Source organism: Primulina tabacum, chromosome 2 (assembly GCF_025594145.1).
Source record: "Primulina tabacum isolate GXHZ01 chromosome 2, ASM2559414v2, whole genome shotgun sequence".
Classification (NCBI taxonomy): Eukaryota; Viridiplantae; Streptophyta; class Magnoliopsida; order Lamiales; family Gesneriaceae; genus Primulina; species Primulina tabacum.
Window position 1 is genome coordinate 19,368,650 of NC_134551.1, and position 11,812 is coordinate 19,380,461.

Below are 11,812 nucleotides of genomic sequence, written 5' to 3' on the forward strand. Positions count from 1 at the left end.
CATATGCGCGAGACAGTATGTCTCGGCGCGTGTCTTCCCAGCCGCTCGCGCATATGCGCGCCTCAATTCCGCGCATATGCGCGAGGCTCTCTGGACTCGACCTGTGCAGCTCGCGCATATGCGCGCCCTCATGTCGCGCATATGCGCGAGGTCTTCTGCCCATTTGGCGCATGGGCGCGCATCACGTCGCGCACGTGCGCGAGAGGCACTGTCCTCGCACATAAATTTTCACACGCGACTCATTTCGTGACCCTGGTTAGCCCTTTCATAATTATCTCGATTAAAAATCAATAATCGTAATTTAACACGGTATAAAATCTCGGGCATTACACCAAGAGTAAGGAAAGCTTGTAGATTGGGTCATCCATTCAAGAGCTTAGTTGTTTGATAACTAAGTTGGAGCTATCATCAATCCTTTGTGATTGATAGGTAAAAATTTCTAAAACACCCTATGAATGTCATATGTGTTTTTATGTATTTTTTACACACTATAGTGGTTGAGGTGCTCGGTTTTGCTATGAAAATAATTTTTGAAACTTCCGTTGCGCATTTCGGGCGCCTTAAACGATCCCTTTCAGTTCATTATAATGTGTTTTGTCTTATAAGATAAGATCTAATAAGTTTCTGTTCTCAGATGTTCTGATCTGGTAAGAATTTTTTTACATGCTATGTGTCTATTTCAATTAGTTCTTCATTCTGTTTGTTAAGTTCTATTGAATTATGTTATGTTCAAAAATCATTTTTTAAAATATGTATAATATGTTATTTGTTCCCACATGATGAGTGTTTTCCAAGATGCTCACCCTCCCTCCCCCTTACATCCTTCCCAGATAACGAAGAACAGGTGAAAAAAAAAAATCAATTTTAGAGCTGATGAAGAAATCCATTGATACGAATATCGAGTCCTTAATTGCAAGATTACTAGTTATTCGTATTAGTTCACGCTTTCCTTTGTTATAAACAACTTCCACATTAATCGCATTTTTATATATAAAGACACTGAATTTTTATGAAATATACTGGTTTTTAACTAATTGTTATGAGACTTGTTATTTTCAATTTAATTGATTAACAATACCGGATGTCGCCGACGGCTCGGTCTCAAGACGTGACAACTATGAATCTATTCAAGCAAACTTTTTTTTTGTTATGCATCTGCTGAAATCATAAAACCGTGCGCTTGTCAAGTCAAAATGACTGATGTTGTTTGTCATCTCTACTGCATTTAGATTTCATTAATTACATTAAATTTCTTCCTGAACTCTGGCACTGGGACAGCCATAAGTCGATGTGTTCAATAATATGTTGTCTTACTTTGTTTACAGCGTCTGGGGAGCTGCAATTCTTGGAATCACCTGAAAATGCGTAAGTTGTAGAAATACGGAAAACGAAGGTTCGCTAGAAAATATGTGTAGTATGATATTTATGCTGAAGACAATTAAAAGACTACACCAATGAGATTATCACAAGCGTGAGAATTCAAGATCTTAAAATATGCATACCTTCAGGTACCAGAGGAGATTGGGGGCAGCCACGCATGTCAGTTCCATGGCCACAGTTATGACATTTCATGATATATGAAGGCACTGGAATATATTTTTTTAAAAAAAAGAGTCAGACAACAGAAATTCGGCAAAAGTCATAACTCATAAGATGGTATGTGACTAAAGTTTTTCTGCCACCACATTCTTTATATGAAAGATAAAAGTCATGTTTCTCGACCATCCCATTGAATTTACCACGATTAATTAAAACATACGCCGATTTTTACAACTGCAACGATTGTGTATGTTTGGAAGGGCACGAGAAAAGAAATTGTAAAATGGGTTAATTCAGAGTTTCAAGCAATCATATTCATGGTTAACGGACCTGGATGATCCGGAACCAGTCCAGCATAATCCGGTTCAATCCGGAACCGGTTAATGTGGTTTATCGTTGGACCAAATCTGATATTCTAATTGAATTAAATTTTAAAACCCTTGATCCAGAACAAAATAAATGTTTGGATACATATTGACAAAATGTTTTGAGGTCCTACTTCTTTCTAATTCGAACAACAATCCGGTCAAATCATGTTCAACCCGTTTCGTTTTTACTCGGTTTTGTACTGGATTATATAGAACCGATTTAATCCGGTATGTCGGATTGGTTTGGTTCCATTACTTTATAATCCATAACTGGTTAAATCCAGTTTAATCCTGTCCGGTAACATGACCATGCCATTATCAAACTACCAAATGAATTGTTTGGAGATACGCTCATGGACCACGAGAATCATGCTTGATGTCAGGTCTCAGGGACAGAAATTGCATTGCGCAACCACATAATTTTGGAACTGAATCACAATAGAAACACTAACGGGTAAAACCCATCAATAAATACAAAGTTGACTCACTCTCGGGTGAAGAAGTTTGTTTAGATGCATGTCGCCATGGGTCTTGCGATCCATTAGTAAAGATTATTTTTGACCCTGCCATTTAAAAATATGAGAAGCAAAGTTATGAATATATTATGATCCCACTGCAGCAATAAATATTGGAAAGTGAAATCCAATGAAATTTACAGAATGTTACAATGCTAAACTATATTCTGCTTTTATGGCCAGTACGAATTGCAATAAATTCACTCAATAAGATAAATACCATATTATTTCAATCGAAGAATTGTAAGGTAATACCTACGAGTCTACGACATAAATGGTGGAATAATTTAGAAAAAGTCGTGCATAAAATATGGGGGTGTTAAAACTCAAAAAAGACAGATTTCTTATATTCATTTCAAAGGCATTGTTCTCCACTTCTCACACTCTTCTTTATCACATGTTCATTTCAGAAAATGAGCATGAGGTACTAGTTAGATCTCCCACAAACCAATTTATGAAGAAAATAAAAGAAAATTTTACAAAATAGCCAGAGATAAAATGGTTGAATGCTTTATTTTATTTTTTTACGATAAATGGTTGAATGCTTTTACCACCAATTCTAGTGCCTCCGTAACACAAATTTGTCGCGCAAACATCAGGATAGATGCTTTCTCCAAAGACATTTTTGCAGAGATCCAAGTGGTATCTGCCATTAAATATTATTCTACTTCATTAATGAATCTTCCTCTTCACCTCAACAATTCAAGATACTAAAGGAAACTGGGAAAAAAAGGAAAAACGTTAGAAAAATTCAGCAGAAAATAAATCATGCTTACCTTGTATCAACTTTTGTGGACCTGATACTATCATTTGAAGGTGCAACCTGAAAATAGGCAACCTCTGTGCAGACTTGAAACCACCACAATCGATCAGAATCACTAGTTAATGTGGTTTCCTTCAAATGTTGTTGATCATATGTTTCAACACTGACACCAAGACCCTTTATATAGTACTCTTTCACATATGTGGCATATGCTTCCTAATATGAAAATTCAGGCAGCACAGGTTAGGAAAAAACTTCGTGATGAAAGCGAGGTAAAATAAATGGTATCAAATTTAGATTTGATTGAAAAAAAATTCCTGCACTTTCCAAAGGCAACAGACGGTATTAGGCTAGACAAAATTCGGATTAAAAGTTCCTTTAGCAACTTGGTGAAGCAAGAGAGAAATGTCTCTCCTGAATAAGCTATCCATCACAGGAGTTCATTTAATTACAGAGTACTGAGTGACCCCTCTAAACTACTTAAATGGTTAATTTTCCAGTTCAAATTAAGGTAAGATGCCATTATTTGTGTGCTAGTGGAGATGAGTGTGTTAAGTGCAATTACTTCTGATATTCATTCAATGATTGCATCCAGGCATTGTTGTATGAGTGGTTGCCACCAAACAGAAATTCAGAACGTGCGCTGAAATACATCTAAATAGTTATATTTCCATGTCAGCAAGCAACCATATTTAGCTTCTGAAATTAACCACTACTTTTTAAGCTCCTCTGAGAGGACCTAATTTGGTGCATTTACTCCTGAGTAACAAATTAGCATTTTCATCACGCAGATATATGTGGCAGATGGTGAAAAAAATGTTACCTACCACCAAATCCTCTCCAGATTTCTTTGCTTCAATTAAAGGGATGCAGAGTTTATCTGGATTTCCATATTGAAACTGGAAGGGGGAAGCATGTCATAAAAGAACTGGAAAAGTAAATCTGTGAATAACAAAGCTGTACTGTGTCACCTACTGCTGTAACTGCAGCATCCGCCAGAAAATACAGGAAATCACCTTCATTATACAGCTGAAAGGAATAGAAGTCATCATGAAATTTTCAATTCAAATGCGATCCAAGTTTAAACAGGAGATGGATATGACCTAAAATAATTGATAAAATAAATTAGGCTTTCTAAAAAAAACATAAAATTATCTCTTCAGTTCAATGTCCAAATTCAAAATGTAATCTCACTTCCGACATAAGCACACCACTTGAGGCCTAGAACAAGCTCACATAGGGAACAATTTCTTATTCACTCGGGAAAGTCGTAGAAGAGTGGAACTCTAAGAGTAGGGAGACAGAGATCAAAGAAGCAAAAGGAAATTTATGTGTCAGATATTGTTTTCTTTCATTCCAAGTTATGCTTCACACAAAATTATAGCTGTGAATGATATGATCAATAGGTGATCTTCTTCTTTATCTCATAGAACGAAAGAACACATTTTCCTGACAAAACTATCATGGTGAAAATCATGAATCATCTATAATATCATGAAAACTAAGAATGATTTTAGTTCTTTATGCTTTTTCACTTTATCAAAAGTTAAGTGCCTTGCATCAAGTATACCATAAAATCCTTCAATAATGGTTGTTACTTGATACTAAAAGCATGACTATCTTTGAATCACCTAAAAGCACTGATATGAAAGACAGGTGAACTAAATAATGTCTTCTCAAATAGGTTATAGTGTTATACACCAAGTATCACTAGTCTATATAGATATCAAATAATAGTACTATTGACCTTACCTCATAATAGTTGTGACACGCTCTTAAGCACATATACAAGAAATTAAATGATGAGAAAAACATTAGAATCTTCTTCTTTGCTCTACCCACCAGTATACTAGTATACAAATCACACCTTAAAATTCACAAACTAAGAACAAAAAAAAGGTGAAAACGTGCTATTATCCACATAAAGCTTATAGCAAGACAGAACTCTCAAGATATACAAAAAGTAGAATTGTGAACATTTTGATTGAGTTTCATTAATGTAAATTTACTTTGAAACTTGAAAGTGTTTTTCAAATTTTCATTCAACATATGATAAACTAGTGATACAAAACTATATATTGTCCTTTTGTTGCACATCATAAGATTAGGAGGAATATCTACTGCAGATTTTCAGACCTTTACCACATTTTAGCAGTTAAAATACAAATACCACAGTTCTTAGTTTAGTATTCTAATTTATGCAAATGATTCTTCAAACATTCTCGTTTTCTCTAAGCGTATGTGTTCTGCTGGACATTTAAGAAGTAAAAAGAATAGGAAGTATAAAGAAGCAACAAAAAATGATAAAAATTATCATTACTTCTTATGTACAATCATTTTCTCGGTGGTTGAATAAATCACTCAAGTGCAAGTCAATAATAGAAAAAAGATCGTACTTATATTTTAACAAATTACTACCTTGTGTATCTTAGAAAATCTAAGGGTATGTTTGTAATCAATTCTGGTCCCCTTGTCCATTTACAGAAAATAAAACCAAAAATCAGACTTTTTCTTCTTCCGAAACATATTTTCCCTCTTTTTTTACGTCTCCCAAGTCCCAACATTATCATTACTTTTTTGGAACATGTTTTACCATCCTTAAATACACGTAATCGTTACCAACAGCCCTAGTGGTGTAGTGGAGTAAACCTCTCCCAGGGGACTTCAATTTTTAAAATGCTATTTTAAAATTTATTTTAAATTTGAAAGCTTAATTGATCGTGTTTGACATAATCAACACCATAAAATCATTTCAAGAATAATATTGAACTGACACTACCAACTTATAAAAGAAAATTGATTTTTCACAAAGATATACACGTGTACCAATATATTTAGAATATAAAAACTATATAAATTGTACTTCTTCAGAATTTTTTCCTTTTGCTTGGTTTTATGATTCAAGGAGCACAAGTCCCTGTCTTCATTATGGAATATAGACAAAAAATTCTAAGCACTTATCAAAACTCAATTTCTACAAAAGTATCTATGGTAAACAAATTGCTCTGCAGTTTACCAAGTATGTGTCACATAATATACCATGTACCATGTGAACATCAAATCTAGGTGTAATTTTATTCTGTATCCCATAACGAAAGAAGAAAGATTTTGTACCTCCGCTGCTCCGAATAATGTCCTTAGTGCTTTGTCATTAGCTCCAAGCCTCTGATCAACAAGACGAGTAATTTCTTGCAACACAGATTTGCATTCGGGACCTGCAGATTCACCGATCTGCACAAGTGTATCTAGGGTAAGACGCTTTGACTAATAATATTATTATCAACATTTGAAAGGAAAAATCATCAAGCACAGAACTGATTTGAAGGAAAGATCAGGAAGCATGGACCAACAGAAAAATTTCCTTTCACCTGCTTATCAAATTCTGTAAAGTTGTAAACAGCAAGAACTACGGCAGAACTTGCAAGACTTCCACAAGTAAGGTGCGGAAACTTTATGCGAAACCATGCACTCAGCGCTCCAGCATATGATACACCAAAGACGAACCATGGATTATTCATATTTGATCTATTTAGTTTTACATTTAAAGATTCCTGTTAAATAAAGAAAAACGGACAATAAACAATCATAGTGTATACTTAGTAAGAGTCTAAAAGACAGTCCACTTTTTCTTAAAATGAGGAATTATACATTTTAAATGAGGCATAACTACCAATTTAACTGACAGAGATTATGTGTTGATATTTTAGCATTAGAACTTGGAAGATCAATATTTGAGTGCATATCTTCTACCTTTTTCATTTCTCTTCCCAACTTTTGAGTAGACAAATTTCAAAAAGATTTTTTTGGACTTTATTTAACTGAAATACCTATCAGTAAGATTTGATTACCTCCTCAGCATCCAACACAAACAGAAGCCAAATATTGAACAATAAATAATTTTACAATCTATCAGTAAGATTTGATTCATACCTCCTCAGCATCCAACACAAACAGAAGCCAAATATCGAACAATAAATAATTTTACAATTCAATAGTACAAATAATTTTCCAAGTGAAAAGTTGCATAAAACAAAACCTTTTACATACACCGAAAAAAACACACGATCAGGGGAGAAGGACGAATGAGAAGGATCTTGAGATTGAAGAACTTGGTACGAAGACTGAGACGCGGAATCCAGGGATGGAGAAGCAACTTTGGCTTTGTTACTATAGTTCTTTTCTTCTTAAATTCTTATATTCTTGCTGAGATTTCAAGCATACTTCGTTTTATTTCTTTCGTATTATGAACTAAATTTCTATTATAGAGGAATGACGTAACTTGGGATGAAAAGATATTTATTATTATTTTTATTGATATAATTTAATTCACCTTCGTTTAATTGTATTTTCTAATGATTTCAATTTATTGGCCATAAATTAATTGATATATTAATTGAAATATATCCCTCGGGAAAAGGGATTGAAATTAAGATCACAAGAAAACATCGTTGAGTTTTTGTATCATTTGACAGACGCGTAACCCCATCGAAGTTTAGGTAAGAACGATTGTTTACACATCTAAACAATCGTTCGTTTAACATTAGATTTTAAATAGGAATATCAAAATCAATATTAGATGGTAAATTCTATTCATCACTTGGGAAAAGGAAAATAGGAATAAATAACCTTTTTATGCTATTAAACGGGTTGAATTCATGGGTATAAATTTAGAAAGGAATAATCGTCGTGGAAAAAACAAGTGAAATCAAACATCTAGATCTTTTGTCTCATCGAATTCCTTGTTATTTACTTGTGCTTCAGATTTATTTGTTTTAGGAAATTGATCGGAAATCATATTTAATTTCTAAATAAAGTCAAGATTATTTTAATTACAATACTTGATATATTGAGTTACATAGAATAAATCATCCTTGCTGTCTCGTTGCCCTTTGGAACGCTGGTTGATGGTGCCTCGTTGATTGCTATTGTCTCTACACTGCTCTCGTTCTTGCGCGCACATGGTTGACAAACGTTTAGATATCTTATCCAACTGATAATGAAGAGCTTGTTGTCGTTTCATGGCAGCTGCCATGTCCTTTGGATAACTCATCATAAAGGCTTCGAATTGTTGCTCGAATGCCTTGAAATTCCACGTAACTACTGGCTGTGGTACAAATTTGTTATGGTCCCATGTTATGGATCTTGTCGGGTGACTGTCTATTGTGAATTTGAGGCTTGTTAGGAGAGAATCTCTTGATCACTTGGGTGTGAGGCTCCTTGGGAGAGAACCTCAGATCTCGTAAAAACAATATTTTGAATAATTCTTTTCTTATATTCTTTATTGATTCAAGCCATATATATATAGAAGAATACAATGATTTAAAATAAAGATAACCATATCCTAACCTAAAATAAAAGGATGATCATATCCTAAAAGATAATTATATCCTGACTTACAATCTTTTGTGAATCATCTCATTTATTCAAACTAAACTCGAATAAATATAATTATTAAATCAAATATATCAGGCATCAGAATTCAATAAAAGATTAGAGTAAGTTCCTAATTCAATAGCAATATCTCAATCATATATTTGAAAATTCCATCTTGCTGCAGTTGGTTATTGCGTGTAAGACACATGACACCTTCCAACTGTATATTTAATTTAGTAAGGAAACTAACAATCATATGTCAAGGTCATAATTTATGATGTGGATCAGATGTCAAAAAATTAGTTTGTAACTTGCCTGATAATAGTGCCTGAAAGAAGCCAAATCAAAAAGTGCTTGTTTCGATGAAAGATATCTCAAATTTTCTGTGGTCAATGATTTAAAAGGCGAACTCTTTCCATAGTACCGATGTTCAAGAGAAACCAAAGCTGCACCAAACTTCTTGGCCAAGACCTGTTAGATTACAAGATTCATAATATAGATACAATCAAAGAAATATTAGTAAGATATCACAAAAAAGCGAGTAAGATGCATTCAAAAATTTCAGTCACTTAAAACATGTCCATCTCCAGCGTCCTAAGTCATATTTTGACCATCATCATGCAAACTAAAAAGTTTCTCCTTAAGCGTCACCAAGAATATCTAATTATTTAGTTATTGTTAAAAGAAGTAAACGGCACAAGAGTGAGAAAAAAATATAATTGTATATCTTATTTATAAGTCTGACCGGAAAAATATTAAAGGAAGAGAACCTTAATCTGAGATCCCTATATTTATGCATTGGTGATCGCTCACATTATATAAACTCCTGAAGAATTAATGATAAAGATAAAAAATTAAAATAACAAATTAACAATCATATCTCCAGCACACCCCCTCAAGCTAGTGAACAAATATTTATCATTCCAAGCTTGCATAACTAGGTTCGATCTTTGAGTGACTCATCTTTATGACTTGCCCAGATGATCGAGTCTAAGAGTCATAAAAGTTTATAGATGTATGTAATCAATAACCTCCAGTCTATAGATTTTTTATGCAAGTACTTCTTCGATGGCTAAATCTATACATGAAGGGCTCAACCTTGCCTCAAACAACTTTAGCCCTTGTTTCAAGAATTTGGTTTCATTTGGCCGAGACTACACATCTTTGATGGCGTCAAATGTTTTCTCACAGCATGATATCTGATTTATGGTACTTTGAGATGATTAAAAAGACCATGTTTCCTTATGTATCTAAGTACCCATTGGAGTCTTCACAAGAGTGATCATTGGATCCTACATGAAGTGTATACTTACACCCAAATAGTCATTGACTATCCCATCGCAAGCTGATTCTCCACAGATCTTCAAAAATATTGGCCCATCAGGGATCCGAAAGTTATCAAGATATTCATAATATCGTTGTCCGAATTGGCGGCGATCCTGCATATAAAGTACCCAATCAACCTTAGTAGAGTTTCCGATTTTCTGCAAAGAATCTTGTTAACCGATGTTTAAATATATCGGAACAGAATTATAAACATCATAGTTTATTGACTCTCATCGAATGGATATGTGTTGATTTACATGTAGGTCTAGGCATCTACTCCACAGAAGGCATGCTTATTTACCAATTGCAATGGATTTCTACTCAACGTGAAAATGTGGCCTACAAAAATTTTCATCTGGATGAAAAACAGTCACCATACAGACACGCAAGCTAATAGGAAGGTAAAAAGACGAGAAAACTATTACGTCAAATATCAGCTTTTACGCGTCATCACTAAATAGTAGTATCTAAATCGGAATTCAAAACAAAAATCCAGCTTAATCCAATCGAGAACAAATAGATAATCAAAATTTGCATACAACAAAAGCACAAAAATACGTCTCAGTACCACATTTCTAATAGTTAGGGAGCTAGGTCATCACCTACAGCAATGAATGGGCATAGAGAAGCAAAAAAAATTCATCCATCCAAAGAGGGAGGAAAGAATTTACGTAAGGAGAGAAGTGATCAATGGTTTGATTGAACCAGAACTCTTCCTTGGTCAAGTAATTCTTGCTTTTGGACGCCGTATGCTGAAAAAGACGAGGGGAAGACGCACCGATCGATGAAACGGTTACCTTTAGAAGCAGCAATAAAATCGATGCCGCCGCTGTCCCCGGTGCCGGTTGCTTCATTTCGATCACAGAACCCAAGGTTCTCGGTCCGGAGTCTCCGGTACTTGAGACCGCTCTTATACGAATACACGGTAAAAGCTCACATTCTTTCCGGCTTTATTTTATTTTTGTATTGTTTGAAGGAGTTTTTTTGTTGGTCTCGGTTTTCTACACGCTCAAATTCAGCGCAAATTTTAAAATTTTTATTTTATTTTAACAATCAAAATATATTTTGCTTTGTGCGCTCGTATCGTTTAAACATAAACATTCATAGGATGTTAGAAAATTATACCTTGTGAATTAATCACGTGGCTCCAACTAATCCGATATAAACGGATTAGCTCTTGATGAATCCCTTCGAACTTTCTTCAAGAACTCTTTATTTCAATCTTCTAATTAGGTCCACGACTAGATGATTTGTTCCTCTTCTAATTTGCACTAGAAAATATAGAAGAGATTTTACGTTGAAGCACTAAAACGAGAGGCGGCTCAACCTTGGAAAGAATTAGAGGAGGCCGAAATTTGCAAGGTTGATGGAGGCTGATTTTCGAAAAATACTTATGGTGGTGGCTAGGGTTTTTGACTTGCATTCCCTATTTATAATTAAGTCATAGCCTAATTATATAATTAACATTAATGAGCTTGATTTAATTAATTGGGCTAGTCCAGCTAGTTTAATTAATTTAATCAAAGTCCATTAAGACTTTAATTATTTAGTATGTTGAACTTGTACTCCTTCAAGCCCATTAAAAATACTATCCACCAATTTTAATTTAATATTTAATAAACTCAACTTTTGAGCTTAATAAATTAAATACATTATAAATTCAGCATTTGAATTTATTATTTAAATTATAAATTCAACTCCTTGAATTTATCACCTCCAAAATTAATATTTAATAAACCCAACTTTTGAGTTTAATAAATTAAATTATGAAATTTTATAAATTCAACTCCTTGAATTTATTCTCTCCAAATTTCATAAATTCAACTTCTTGAATTTACTATATCATAAATTCAACTTCTTGAATTTATTTTCTCAAAATTTAATTATCATAAATTCAACTCCTTGAATTTACTATATTATAATATAAA

The 11,812-nt window shown here is 33.8% G+C and overlaps 1 protein-coding gene across 3 annotated transcripts; it reads right to left on the reverse strand.

The window, feature by feature from the left end:
- Positions 1-1,159: 1,159 nt before the first annotated feature.
- On the reverse strand, positions 1,160-10,863 carry LOC142531085 (putative serine protease EDA2). 3 transcript variants are annotated; one of them, XM_075637114.1, is made up of 12 exons: positions 10,556-10,862; positions 9,872-9,997; positions 8,874-9,029; positions 6,554-6,736; positions 6,300-6,416; positions 4,161-4,214; positions 4,013-4,084; positions 3,199-3,401; positions 2,974-3,068; positions 2,396-2,470; positions 1,503-1,586; positions 1,160-1,355 (listed from the first exon to the last, which is right to left on the reverse strand). In XM_075637114.1, the coding sequence occupies exons 1-12, from the start codon at positions 10,736-10,738 to the stop codon at positions 1,240-1,242; spliced, it is 1,464 nt and encodes a 487-aa protein (XP_075493229.1). In that variant the 5' UTR covers positions 10,739-10,862; the 3' UTR covers positions 1,160-1,239. The 3 variants fall into 3 exon arrangements, with proteins under 3 accessions (XP_075493229.1, XP_075493243.1, XP_075493237.1); XM_075637128.1 differs by lacking the exon at positions 6,554-6,736; XM_075637122.1 differs by lacking the exons at positions 4,013-4,084; positions 4,161-4,214 and having other exon boundaries at positions 10,556-10,863.
- Between the last annotated feature and the right edge of the window lie 949 nt (positions 10,864-11,812).

Coding starts and splice junctions, on each gene's coding strand:
- LOC142531085 (XM_075637114.1), bottom strand. CDS start 10,738: ATGAAGCAACCGGCACCGGGGACAGCGGCGGCATCGATTTTATTGCTG. Junction 4,215..6,299: donor CATTATTCGGAGCAGCGGAG/GTACAAAATCTT, acceptor TATTCCTTTCAG/CTGTATAATGAAGGTGATTT. Junction 1,587..2,395: donor ACAAACTTCTTCACCCGAGA/GTGAGTCAACTT, acceptor AATATATTCCAG/TGCCTTCATATATCATGAAA.